The following is a 14,850-nucleotide window of genomic DNA, read 5'->3' as shown; positions in this document are numbered from 1 at the left end:
CTGTACATTTGTATGAAAACCACCTCAAGGCCATATCTTTAGCACAATTAAATGAAAAACAGTAAGATAGCGGTAACTGAGTGTGTGTGCCGTGTGACGTCTTATTAATTGGCAGCTGTGCAAACACATTTTGCATTTGGTACCTGGGCCTTCAGTAGGGACTTACTCGACTTAATATCACCACTATCACATCATAATTATAGAAACCATTAATACTTAACAAAAGCCCAATATTACAGCATGCAAATGTGCCACGTACATCATCTGGAGCAGTTCAGAATCAATATTTCCCTAATAACATCACAAAAACATACAACAGTGAAATAAAATTCATCATAACCAAAGATGCTGAATTGCTGATTGCGAAATATATTCATTTGTGCAGATCTCTATCAATATATATTGCAAGTTAAACTTGGCTTTCTCTGACCGACCAATCAGAGGACAGAAAAATGCTGACATCAGCGGCCCAGCTGTCTCGCCCTGTCAGGGCAATCCATCCATCCATCCATCCATCCATCCATCCATCCATTCTCAACATCGCTTATCCTGTTCAGGGTCACGGGTGTCTGGGCAATTTGAAATGAAATTAATTAAATAATCAGAATCCTTGATAATGCACACGGCAACACAGAGTCTGCAATCTGATTAGACAAAAAACAATCCAGCATCCACATGTACAGGTAGCAGTGCAGCCAAGAGAAATGCTAAAAAATGGAGAGAATAGATTGTTGTTTTGGATACAATCCAAATATTAGAATTTAGGTTGCAACTGTAGGTCAGTGCTTTTGATAGTGTTTCAACCAGCGGGAAAAGGCCTTACTTTCCCTGACAGCTGACCACTGATTGGCTAAATGGTCGCCTTTAGTTCTCTCTGTTCAATCCATTGCTTTCTCCTGAAAGAACATTTGGGAGCGGCAGTTTCTATGTGGGCTAGCTTTGCGAAAAAACAACAACTAAAACAGCCAGCATAGTTCCTGTCCATTTACCATGTAAGCAGCCCAAACAGTCTGTTCTCAGAGGGCGATAGGAGCCTGGCAGCACCACCACCACCCACCCACCCACCCACTCACCCACCCACCCACACACACACACACACACACAACAAACTCAGAATGTTTTCTCCATTTTCTGTTAAATCCCTGTCAATAAAAAGTGTGCACCGGTCTCATTGATGTGCTCCCCTGTTTTAATAATCCACAGTTACCGTGAGCTCATCAGTACACACATCTCTGTTCTGCTCTCACTGTCTGTACTCTTGTATAAATAAATATGAGCTACGGCTTCGCTGGGCTTATAAATAGAAAGACGCCAGAGGTAAAACCTGTGCGCTGCATTTAATCAGGTCTAGGCTAACCCGGAACAATAGACTGTATGCACTCATGCGCCGCAGCCTCAGCCTACAAACACGAGCCAGGCATAAGGTGCATTAGTCACTTTGCATGAAGGGATGTTAGCTGTCATTCTCGCGTGTGCAAACCATATCAACGCTGACCCCCACATGAGCTGTTCCCCTCATGCTATTGGCGACCCAGAGACGGCTAATGAGACGTGTGTTCTGTGCAAACTGGACCTGGTTCAAATGTGTGCCCATCACACACACACACAAGCACACACACACACACACACACACACAAGCACACACGCAGACCACATCCACGCACGCACACACATTCGGCAAGCAAACAAGGTGTGTCCAGACTTGAAGGGCGAAGGTGGTACATTCCGTTTGACTCACACAGAATGTGCACTGCATCTGGGACACAAAAGAGTACAGAAATACTAATCGTCACAAACACATCCATCCATCCACCCGTTTTCTGAGCCGCTTATCCTCACAAGGGTCGCGGGAGTGCTGGAGCCTATCCCAGCTATCATCGGGCAGGAGGCGGGGTACACCCTGAACTGGTTGCCAGCCAATCGCAGGGCACATACAAATAAACAACCATTCGCACTCACATTCCCACCTACGGGCAATTTAGAGTATTAGCCGTAATTAATACATTTTCCTTCCACCTTCATTTGTGTATTCTCCAGCATTGTGTTATTTTATAACTTTTCTTCTGTATACTTGTTGCCTTACGTGGGCTCATCGGTATGGAGGAGGTACCCTTACTGAGATCTCCCACAATTCCTCTTACTTCCAGCCAGCCTTTCTCTCTGTTCTCCCTCGCTATCACACCTCCTCCATATCAGTCCGTGGGTCCCTTCCAACAACCTTCAGCTGCACATCCTTGTTCTAACACCCACACACACAGTAAATGCAAAGCAACATCAAACACCACTTTTCAAAGAAACCCCTGGAGGAGAACTCCAAAGAATTCCTGAATAAATCATCAGCATTTCTTCCCATCATTCAGCCAGTGTGATGTTTGTTTTCTACGCTCTTCTGTCGCATTAGCTCCTTCTAAACCATGAGTGTTCCTGAAACTTCTGTTAGATTAGATAAACTTATATGTTAAATATAATATTAAACTAAAGGGAGAGTTTGCAGTTTTCAAAATAAACACTTTTTGTCATATATGTTAAAACTGTCTTATGACCTGATAGTAGAAGCTTATTAAAATCATCGTTTGAAAAACCTAACCCGCTCTGGCCCCATCCAATGCCCCTAATTTAATTCAAATTGTTATTTGACAACTGGGCATGGCGCAACAAGAATAGCCAATCCACTACTGTAGAGACAGGAAGCATGACCGAAAGAGATTATTATTTCTCATGCGCTCCAATTTACTGAAGATGCCATACACAGTGCCTCGCTGAGAGACACCGCAGACCCTTGGAAGCAGACTATTATAGTTCATTGGATGAATTATTTAGCTGTGGTTATCAACTAAGTTCAAAATAAAGAATTGGACAGCCCTTGAACAGCCATCTTTTTTGTTCAGCTGATAGGTCAAGCAGAAAGGAGGATCTATGCCGGAACAGTTTTGCTTTTGAGGCTGCCGCTGTGGTTTCTTAGTATTTGAATGGATATCAGAAGAATCAGAGTCGACCAGTCGAACAGAAAATGGTTTCTAGAGGGGAGTGAGAAAAGAAGACAACAACCTACAAAGCACAGCGCAAGCTGTAACCAAGATGAGGAAAGTAAATAATTATATAAAGAGAACAATGACACATTAGATATGAGTGTTGTATGGTGCAGTAGTGCTACACCCTGTGAGAGAAGGACAGGACAAGACAGGACAGGAGGGCAAGCATGCAGGACAAGCGTCATGAACCTGGCTGTACAAATGAAGTGTGGTGGGAGTGGCTATGTAAATTATAAACGTCTATTGTACACCAGAGGGAGGCAAAGCAGCACAATTACAAGCCAACTCACACAGGACATGGCAATAGTCCAAGATTCGTATGATTCAAATCCAAAAATGTTGATACGGTGATCGCTTTTTCAGGGCCATTTGAATCCCAATTTGAATCACCATCGATTTGTACAGAGCCCTAGTAAAGATATATAACAATGTCGCAGATGTCTGAATATGGACGGCTGCATATTTGGCTGCAAGCGCCAGCGCCAACGTCACTGTTCTCATGGGATGGTCAGGTAAGTTGATCACCCCTCTTGTATTCTTTTAATTGATTGCACATTCCAAAAAAATACAACATCAAACCGATGAAATTTCTTATTTAGCAATACTTTTGGCATGCGCTGCATGGTAATGTTGCGCGCTAGCGGCCTACCGAAGTGCACTCTGAGGCAGCCAGTTTAGTGAGCGGGGGGGGGGTGTTTCTTTGGGCAGAGACGTGAGCGAGCGGAGGTGGGGATTGACGGTAGCGCTACAGTCAAATCTTTGCTAGCAGTTTAGAAACTGTAAACTCACCCTTTAAAAGCCTTTTTGGGGGCATTTGTTACTTTTCTATTATTCACATACGTAACTATATACATTTACTGATGATATACTTTCTAGCGCATAATTTTCTTTGACAATTTTTCTTTGCCACTATTTCTTCTCCTGCCAAAAATCTGAACACTTTCCAAACGTCTCAGCTTAAAGGGAACCCCAGAACAGAACATCTGTTACTCTGGTGCGAGGGCTGCGTACTTACAAAATGGCGGTGACATATGTGTGGCTCTTGCCTCACATAGAGGCAGGTTGGTTGCTAGGTTTTTGCTTCATAGTGCTCTCAGTCAAAGAAATTGTTCCCATGGTAACTTTGCCTCGTGATATAATAACTGTGATGCTCCGATGAGTAAAAAACACACGAGTAATATTAGAAGTGTAAAATTAATCAAGTGATCATATAATAATGAACAATGATGTGAGCATGGACCCATGACGAAGGATGTGTCATAACTACATGCATGCATACATTGTGCAGGGAGAGGCTGTTAAATAAAGGCAACCTAATCTGATTTAGCATGGCAGAAACATGTCCTACCCACAGATGAATCCCACAGATCTCCAGTGTGCTGTTCCTCATCCTCCCATTGTGAGCATCTGTCTGTCTGTCTCTCCAATCATCCATGCTGACAACAAAAGGAACCTCAGAAATAGACACTTGTTTAAAATGGCTGAGCAAGCCATAAATAGATGCTTCATGATGCAAATAAAGCTGCATCGTAAAGTACGTCAGATGCTAAAACTGGTAAAAAAAAATCAAAAATTCAAAAAAAAAAAATCCTTCTTTGCGAGGATGAATATAATGGATCATTTGAGATTAAATGTTCTTAGCCAATGTGTTAAAAGATTTCTGGTTTAAAAGAAAATCCTCTTTAAAGTTCATTCTATGTATCACACGAGCATAATTCAATGGTTTAACTCAAATTGAGGAATCTTGTAATCCAACATGTATCAGAGCTCAGAAATGTAAGTTAAAAGTCAATTCTTTTGACCATCACAGGTCAACCAAAGGCATGTCATTTTTTGTTGTGTTTTAATTTAGGCAGCACAGTGGACGATTGGTTAGCACATCTGTCTCACAGTTCTGAGGACCCAGGTTCAAATCTGGCTTCACCTGTGTGGAGTTTGCATGTTCTCTACGTGCCTGGGTGGGTTTTCTCCTGGTACTCCGGTTTCCTCCCACATCCCCAAAACATGCATGGTAGGTTAATTGAAGACTCTGAATTGCCTGTAGGTGTGAATGTGAGTGCGAATGGTTGTTTATTTATGTGCCCTGCGATTGGCTGGCGACCAGTTCAGGGTGCACCCCGCCTCTCGTCCAGAGTCAGCTGGTATAGGCTCCAGCACAGCCGCGACCCTCGTGAGGATAGGCGGTATGGAAAATGGATGGATGGACGTTTTAATTGAGAAGACAATTTCAGGGGGAAAAGGAACTTATTTTTTCTTGTGATTTAGTTAGATTCGGTACAAAATCTATCAGCATGTATATATTATGGATTACTTACTACTTAAATCTTTGTCTTTTTAGTCAAGTAATGAATGCTAGGAAAATAAAATGTACTAGCACTTTTGATTATTAGATCGAAGTCAGATACTTTGGCATAAAAGCCATATTCACATAAACACATCAATTCAGCACAACCAACAAAGCACGGCTGCACATATTACATATGCCAGAAACCGCTACTGACAGTGAAAACGCCACAAAATCATCCCGATATCGCCTCCATTCCCCAACAACACAGGCAACAGAATCAAAGGCCAGTGCACTCCTTCTTGAAACCACACACACACACACACACAATCCCATTACCGTTATTGCTCAATTGCCACCACTGAGCAGCACAAAGAGATGTGACCTGTGTGTTGCCCCTAGAAGCATCCCCTGATAAATCGTATGAGATACACCACTTCAAGCCCATCCACCTTTATTATTTGGGGTTTCCGTGTCACCAAGGGGTCTGTCATCATAGCTACAAACAATTATGCAGACATACAGGAAGTGGAGAAAGGCCAGAATGATGAGAGCTTTTGGAGATAACGACATCTCTGCGTGAGTGGCGCACCAGCTCTGAAAAGTGACAAGGTCAAAAGGTGAGGAAAGGTAAAGGTCATAAGGTTGTTTGCCATTTTTTTTCTGGAACATCACATAGTAGAGGAACAGTTAAAGTAAATGCCATGTTATATTTGTTCTGTTGCACTTTGAACAGTCCAGGATGAGGTTGATCAGGGCGTGGACCTCTAAATATCATTCAGTGACTCTGCTCTATATGGAAGCGTCCTGACTCCCAACATTGATTGGTTTTATGTATTCACTATCTCGGCTACTCGCAGTAAGATGTTTTCAGACCTTATTCATCTGCTTAAAAAGAATGCACACAGTTGCTAAATGGACAGTTAATAATCCATTCAGTGGCCCATTCGACCATACCATCTGTTTTTATGCAAATTGAGCAACATTAAATGTGTGATCTGTACATAAATGTGCAATAGTCAACACTGCACACAACTGTACTAGTTGTAACCCATGCTAGCACGGGGCGAACATGAAGGTTCCATTTGGGAAGGAGTTCCGACCCCAAATTTCAGAATTGTGAGGCAGACGTGCTAACCGCTACTTCACTGAGCTGCCCTTTTGTATACAGCGTGAGACAAAAGTATGTTCACTTAAAATGTGTTCGGTCTACAACTTTACATACTTTTACTTTTAGACGGAACACTTTTGAAATTGGAAGGAGTGATAGAAGGAAGAATAGAGAGAAGGAAGAAAGGATGAAAAGGATAAGGAAAGAAGGAAGGAAAAAGGACGAGTGAAGGAAGGTGCTTACTCCCCCTTCTAGGGTCAACACAAACACATAGACACAATCTCACACCCCGACTTGAAACCCTAACACTGGCCACGAAGCCCTAATTTGAAACCTTAAACCTTGTTTAAAACCCTAAACCTGGCTTGAACCAATGGTAGAAACCCAAACTTGAAACCGTACTTTGAAACGCTGAACCTCCATGAAACTCTAACCCTTGCTTGATACTCAAATTTAAGCTTTTACACAAATGATGGGAATATGCGCCGACAAAAAAAAATTATGCCAGTGTGGGACTTTAGAGACCTGGTGTGACACTCCAAAAAGACAGGCTAGTTATTGTACATAAAAACGTGTGTTCTAAATTTATTTATGAACAATAAAACGTCACCTCCAAGGAAAAAAAAAAAACGAATCAATCTAACTTTAGCTGAGTGGTTATGGAGTCTTCTTTGGAAGGGAACCTGGCAGAGGCGTTATAAAACTCTGCACCGCCACCTTGTGGACCAGAGATTCAATGGCACAATGCACGATGGGGCAGTTCTGGAACTGACACGATTCCAATTGTATTATCCAGCAAATACCTGAAGATGAATACACTGCCTACCAAATGATTATGCAAATGATATTTTTCTCTGCTTTTCCTAAATAGTCGACGCAAATGACAGTCAGCATAATTTTGAATTCGTCAACTGTTACATCCTAATTGGAATGTTTTTGAACACACCTCCTAGTATCTATTTTTTGACAAATAAAAAAAACTTGAAGACCTATTAAACTGATCCCCAAAAAAATGACTTGTAAATTTGACATACCTGGCGTGGAGCAGCCAAAACAGTCCCGATTGCCGCTGCTGCGCTACGCACCATGCACACAGAAAGAACTCTGCTGCCCAAATAACCATTTTGTGTGTGTGTGTGTGTGTGTGTGTGTGTGTGTGTGTGTGTGTGTGTGTGTGTGTGTGTGTGTGTGTATATATATATATATATATATATATATATATATATATATATATATATATATATATATTTTTTTTTTTTTTTTTTTTTTTTTTTTTTTTTTTTTCAGGTTATGAAATGGCAGACTGCACGCTGTACCGATAGATGCAAAATTATGCCGAATCGCCATAGCTAAAATGAGGGCGCTAAATACTTAAACAGTGGGGCGGGCCGACTCCTGGTGTTTCCTGGTTGCGTCATCGTGCATCTGTTTTAGCCCCCGCCCCCCCAGAAGTGCTAAGTTCTGTGCAAAGTTGTTCTGTCTCTGCATGTTTTCAGCACTTACCTTCAAACGTATTTAATGTAATTAGAATTTTTTTTATGAAAATTAGTTTACTGTGCCTTTAAAATGCACTGTTCCAAATTATTACACACAACAAATTTTAAAAACATTTGATTAAATTAGCTTTTGATTTCAGTAAATGACCTTTCCAAAGCTGCAAATTAAATAAAATAAAAATTAAATAATATGACTATTTCAGTTCTTTAAACTCTATAAAATGTCTTTAAACTCTGCTGTGCATAATAATTTGGAACAGTGCATTTTAAGTTTTTATTTTTTCCCCAAAAATACTGTCATCATTGGGAGGTTTGTTCAGAAATGTTCCAATTATGCTCTGTTGATAACTTCAAAATCACGCTGACTGTCATTTGTGTCGACTATTTAGGAAAATCGAAGAAAAATATTATTTGCATCATAATTTGGAATGCAGTGTACGTATGGAAAACCCCAATTCCATTGTAAAGAAATTAGAATATTACATAATCAAAAAGGTTTTAAATGTAGATGTTTGGTACGAATTGACCTTCTGCAAAGTATTTTCCCGTGATTAATTAATGTATATGAATTGCACTTTTTGAACTGAACAGGAAATAACTTTTCTGATATTAATATTGAGATGTACCTGTATATAAAATTACTGTTAAATATAAAGCTTGTATTTTGTTAAATTAACACATTCACTGCCATTGACGGCTTTAGAAGTCAAATATCCATGTTACCTGGGAAGGCTGGCAGTGAATGAGTTAATGGTGGCTGTAGTTTGCTGTGGTGCTTCTAAGAAAAAAAGGCAAACAAACCAATACAAACAGAAAAAAATATGTCCACTTTTCCATAATTTAAGATATCATTAAAGTCATTAAATTAATCCATCCATCCATCCATTTTCCATACCACTTATCCTCACTAGGGTCATGGGCCCGCTGGAGCCTATCCCAGCTGACACTGGGGGAGATGAGGGGTACTGGTCGCCAGCCAAACGCAGGGCACATAGAAACAAACAACCATTCACACTCACACCTACGGGCAATTTAGAGTCTTCAATCATCCCACAATGCATGTTTTTGGGATGTAGGAGGAAACTGGAATACCCGGAGAAAACCCACACAGGCACGGGGAGAACATGCAACTCCACACAGGCGAGGCCGGATTTGAACCCGGGTCCTCAGAACTGTGAGGCAGATGGCAGACTTCATTTTTAAAGATAATACTTTTAAAAATCAACATTTTGATTGTATGAAACTGGTTAACAAGAAAACGTCTCTATCTATTGTTGAAAATTCAAATAAATTACGGGGTACATTTAAGTGTTTGATATACATACAGTGAACACAGCCACTGTCTATTTCTGAAATCTCAGTTGTGCATGAGTGTCTTCAGGCATGGCTCTTCACTCACTAAGAAGTTGTACTCAAATACAGCTGATATGAGTCATGCACGGTGTGTGGTTACACCCCTAGTACAACAATCTGATGTCCCTTCTGCAAGCAGTGTCAAAGAGTAGGAGGGCTCCGACACCTTCACCCTCTCTTTCTTGACCCCATCAGCAGGAAGACTCCATAACATAGCCACAAGGCTTAACTTATGTTATGTTAATCCAAGGCTCAAATCTCATGTATCAGTACGACAACTGCCCACCTTTTACCCAGCAAGGGAGGGACAGGGAAAGGGAGAGTCAAGTTGTGCACCTCGCTGTAACCAGACCCCTGGCCTCTGCAGCCCTCGGACTGTTCTGGCCCCGGTTGTGGCTGAGGTTCCCATATGGGTCAGTGAAGGAAGAGTGCCTGGCGGCAGGCCAGATCACTCCTGCTATGGTTGGAGAGGAGGTTTGGGAGTACTGGTGCATGATCCAGGAATAAACAGAGCGAGAGGAGGAGAGAAGGGGGACGAGCAGGGGGGATACTGGCGAGAAAAATCTCAACTGTACTACAGCCCCAGCCCGACACCAAGCATAGAACATCGGAGCACTCTGTCGTTTTATGATAACCTTCCTGGACCTGAAACCCTTGACCGCATCGAAGACGTCTTTGAGATGGAATCAAGCTTCAGAGAGCATTTCCAGGAAAACATGCGGGCTCCTGAGATGGTCGGGGGTGAAGCGAGCGACCTTTGGTCAGAAAGTGGTTTAGACAACCAGAGCCAAGATATTGGGCATCAGCAGGAGTCTGTAGCCTGTGGATTGGTATACGGGGACCAGATGCTGCAGCTCCAACAGTCAGACTCACCTCAGCGACATCGCCGGAATCCATGGGCCCAAAGTGAGGTCCAGCAACCAGAGCAGACTCATTGGACTCCTAAGGTGCCTCCTCCTCTACCACTCGCTGACCCCTCTGCCAGTGCACTTCGTAGCCTTCTCACCAACCTCCAGCAGGAAATCGTCAGACAACATAAAGTGTATGAGGCCCGGATTGTCAGGTAATTTGCAATCATTCTTTCAATAAATGCCCAAATCGAAATGTCAACACATTTCCACCAAGTGTAGGATTGGTGCATTTCCTGAGAATTACATTTAAAGTGTGTAAGGGTCCAGTCAACTGTGTCTTACAGGTCACCCCGCATCGTGTCCTACAAACTATTCAACTCCTTAAGTCCAGAATTTCCATTACAAAGCGTGGGAAAAACATTACATTAAAACAGGCGTGGGAAAAGTATGGTCCAAGGGACACTTACCGCCCACTCGGTTCTTTGATGCAGCCCAATGACCATATACAGTAATGGGACAAATATATATTAGCCCACCCTTGTTTCTTCATTTCTTTGGACAAATATAATGGTGACAACAAAAAAATCTCCTAAGAGTTTAACTTGAGAGCTGATATGTAGCCATTTTCCATAGTTTTCTTGATAACCAAACTCACTGGGAAAACAATTGAGCTTAAGCATGTCAAACAGGACAAAGTATTATGGAATGAGCTGCATTTTTGTAGTGGTCCTTGTATTCTTCAGGGAATGAACTCAACATGAATATTTTCCCTTTGTTTTAATGTGAGGCTATACAAGTACACGAGGAAAGTGTTTATATTTAAGGTCATTTATTAAAATGATTTTACAAAGCAACTTCAGATTTCTCAAGAAGAATTGGTTTCAGTTTATCACCGACTATACATGTGTCCATAACAACTGATCACAGTGATTGTATTTTAAAAACCAGAACAACTTTAAAGATGCACCTAGGAGGCCCAAAAAGTATTTTCGCATGCACAAAAAAAAGAAAATCACAATTTATGTAAAATAAGGCTCTGAAATCATGAAAAAATAAGGCCCGCTCTCGAACTGCAGGACCGTGTGGGCAAGGTCTGCTGAAAGCGCCGGAGACAGCCCTTCACCTGTCAATCAAATACATTCGCTCGTACGCTGCGTGCTCAAGTGTCTCATCTGCTTGCTGAATAACGTGTGTCGCTGTGGTTATGGTTAATAAACAGTTAACCTTCTATGTGTCTTATGTGGGGAGACCCACACACAAGCACTCAGAGCGATGAACCCGCTGCAGTTGCGCAAGCAGAATAATTTGTTACACAAACAAGACTTGGTAATGTTGCAGTAACGGATTCTAAATAAATCGGCACCACTTTTCTCACTAAATATACTTCCAAAGGTGCTATTGACCTGAAAATTTCACCATATGTTGGGAACAACCCAAGTAATCCATACAGACAAAGAAAGTAGAACAATAAGATCAGAAATTAAGTTGTGTGTAAACATGTGAAATGATACAGGGAAAAAGTTCTGACAACTAAGGTTTCAGAAACCGTTAGAATCTTTCTGATTACGCAAACCGTTGCAGAGTTATGGAAATTCAAAGTGCAAATGCGTAAATGTGTAGTCAATGACACATTCAGTGTTAGGTTAATATTTTCAAGACCTTTGTTGGATGAAAGTCTGTGGTGGGTTACATATGGAAATAACACATGGCACAAGCAGGGTGTGCTAAATTAAGAGGCCATGCTGCTGCTGACCTTGTCCCAACACATACCTTTTTACTAATATAGATGGAGCACGACTCGGCAAAAGGTCAGCCGACAGCAGGGACTAAACACCAAAAGAACGAACAGAGATGAATGAGCCCCCACCCCCATGGTGAATCCTCCAAATAATGTTACAACTTTGACATCATGTGCCGCCCACATTTAATGTCATCGGTGAAACAGCTTGGAAATTCAGCATCACCCTTCTGTCTAGTACGGATAGGGTTGCCACCTTTCAGAAATGAAAATAAGGGAGGCCCCACCACGGCATCCCAGGACCCCTGTGGGATCGGGCGCCCATGGCAGTGTTATTAAGTTGATCAGTATTTGTCTGCTACTTGTCTTATGACTGAAAAGTCAAGACTTTATTTATAATGATCTTGTCACTGAACACAAATTATAAACTTTTTGACAGAGAATACAGAGATAGATTTATATTTATTTGTTAGCTGTTAATCCATGAGTAACTTGTACCGAAATGGATTTATTTGCTAATACTACTGTATATTATATAGATGATCATTATATTCTAAAACCTCATCGTATAAAATCAATCAAACGACAATAGGTTGCTAAAATGAGCTGTTTCCACACACTGACTTCTTGTGGCGAAAGGACAAACAGATAGGAATCAGAATCAATCACAAAATAACGTGTCATAGCAAGGGTTGAGCATCGTTTGAATTTGAGCGATTCTGATCCCGATTCCGTTTCCTCATGATTCCGGTTCCAAATGATTCTCGATTACGAATATTTTAGGGGGGATGGGTCAAAAAAATGTGCATTGTTTAAATAAAGGGTTTCGAAATTATGAACATCCATTTTCTAAGCATCCCGCAGCACAGACTAAAATGAAGATTTCACTCGGGGTTCTTCATAACCAGTATCAATATGCATCCATCCATTTTCAACACCGCTTAGCCTGGTTAGGGTCACGGGGCGCTGGAGCCTATCCCAGCTGACTTCGGGCCTTAATATTTATTGTTTCAGCTAAAAGTTACATATAGCATTGTTAAAATAGTTATTTGGGACTGTTTTATCACGTCAAATGGTTTACATGTCCAAGTTTAAACTTGACCTCCTGTTTTAAGCATGTAGCCTTTTATTTTGAAGGGTACACGCCGGAAGTCAGCATTTTGGGCCGAAAAGTAACTTCACACGACACCAGTGAATTTTGAAAACGAAAGTAAACCTAGAAGAGAAGAAAAAGAGTAATGAATGGACCCAAATGCTATAAAACATTGATTCCTTCACCTAACCACCGATGAGGAACAAGGTTAGTGTTTGTGATACTGTGAGATGTTTTTGTGAATTTTGTCCCAATTCATTGTGCTGTAAGTTGCTAGTTTGACCTTTGGTGAAGTTTTAGCTCAATGTTAAGCTTCCCCCCCCCTTTGGTGAAAATAATGACTGATCCCCGTTAGCTTGTGTCGGAGCAGTTTGCTCCTCTTCCTGGGCTCTACATAAAATAAACAGTAAAATAATAGTACAGCACATAATATTCCAATACACACATTACTCCACATGACTCAATGATACAGTATTTACTCCAAATACATGATACAGAGTCAAACAAGTAAAGAACATTAACACAAAAGATACAGTAGGATCTCAAATACTGTTAAAATAAAAAAACATATATATATTTTAATCCTCAAGCAACACCTCTCAGATGAAAAGAGTATCAAGTGGATATCACAAAACCAAATAGCAATCATGTCAAAGTCGCAACCCGGGGGCCACATTCACACACATTTTATGTGGCTTTTGAAAGCAAGTCATTTCCGTCAACTTCCATGATTCTTGCTAAAATCTGTACCAAAATTTAACGTCATAATATTTACTAAATAATAATAATGAGATTTTGCAAGCATTTTTGTTGTTGTTACCAAACCCCTTTTTACAGTAATGTGAACAATAGTTGAACAAACTATTATCCTTGACTTCTGATTTAAAAAGTAGTTATCCATCATTTTGTGTGCGTATATATAACTATGATCAGGCGATGAAACATTCATATGGTTTCTCTGGAAGGAAACCGTACTATGTGGCCCACGATAAAACGGAGTTTGACGCCACTGGTCTAGTACAATGATTCCCAACCACTGTGCCGTGGTAGCTCAAACCGTGAGAGATCACCATGCGTGCTGTGGGAAATTCATTCATAGGTCCGAAAATTATTATTGACAAATGTTTTTTTTGGAGTAAATCACCATCGTCATCTATCTATTCCAGTCTGTACAGTGACAGGCAGAACAATTAAATGCTCATCCAGTGAATGGCAGAATTAAGGTCAAATTAACCAGTGTATCTGCTTTTTGCCATTCATATCAGAGAATGGAAGCTTTGTGTTCAGGTAGAGGCCAAGATTTCACACACAGTAAATCTGTGCGTAAATTGAGACAAGGTCATCATTATATCAGTTTATATACTCTTGCTAATGTGCATTAATTGTCCGTCTGCCTGTTTAGTCCTGTTTTGAATTATTGTGTCTTTTTTAGTGCTGATTGCCAAGTCAAAGACTTGTTTTGCTACCTGTTTTATTTGGCGAATAAAGTGATTCTGAAAAGTAATTTCCCACATAGACTGAGGACTGGCAAAAAAAATGCTATCATACCATAACAAACCAAAGCAACCATCAGACAACTGACCTGAGCGTTTTCTTGTCTTTGATCGTGTCTTGTCCTTCTGATGCACGTCTTTACTTTCAGTCTAGAGGAGCGAAACAAGGAGCTGCAGGCGGAGGTGGTTCTGTTGAAAACAAACCTGTCACGGCAGCGTCACTGGTACCAAGTTGTGCAAGCAAAGACCACAGAGTCCGAAAGAGCGCGGACTGCTGCGGAGCTACGCAACTCGGCACTGCAGAAAGACATGGAGCAGTTCTTCGACACCTTTGGTGATCTCAACAATGAAGCAAAGAAAACAGAAAACATCATCAGGAGATTTTGAGAAAGTATACAG

At 41.1% G+C, this 14,850-nt stretch overlaps 1 protein-coding gene across 1 annotated transcript; it reads left to right on the top strand.

Annotated features, from left to right (window-relative positions):
• The first annotated feature begins 3,479 nt into the window (after window positions 1–3,479).
• si:ch211-247j9.1 (uncharacterized) lies at window positions 3,480–14,838 on the top strand. Its single transcript, XM_061788634.1, has 3 exons — window positions 3,480–3,544; window positions 9,527–10,339; window positions 14,601–14,838. The coding sequence occupies exons 1-3, from the start codon at window positions 3,480–3,482 to the stop codon at window positions 14,836–14,838; spliced, it is 1,116 nt and encodes a 371-aa protein (XP_061644618.1).
• The last annotated feature ends 12 nt before the right edge of the window (window positions 14,839–14,850 follow it).

This window comes from Phyllopteryx taeniolatus, chromosome 10 (assembly GCF_024500385.1).
Source record: "Phyllopteryx taeniolatus isolate TA_2022b chromosome 10, UOR_Ptae_1.2, whole genome shotgun sequence".
Lineage (NCBI taxonomy): Eukaryota > Metazoa > Chordata > Actinopteri > Syngnathiformes > Syngnathidae > Phyllopteryx > Phyllopteryx taeniolatus.
This window is presented reverse-complemented; position numbering and strand designations above follow the sequence as displayed.

Excerpts from the sequence above, each read along its gene's own strand:
- si:ch211-247j9.1 (XM_061788634.1), top strand. The coding sequence starts at position 3,480 with ATGGACGGCTGCATATTTGGCTGCAAGCGCCAGCGCCAACGTCACTGT. Across the intron at positions 3,545-9,526 it reads TGTTCTCATGGGATGGTCAG|GCTCAAATCTCATGTATCAG; the intron begins GTAAGTTGATCA and ends TGTTAATCCAAG. Across the intron at positions 10,340-14,600 it reads TATGAGGCCCGGATTGTCAG|TCTAGAGGAGCGAAACAAGG; the intron begins GTAATTTGCAAT and ends CTTTACTTTCAG.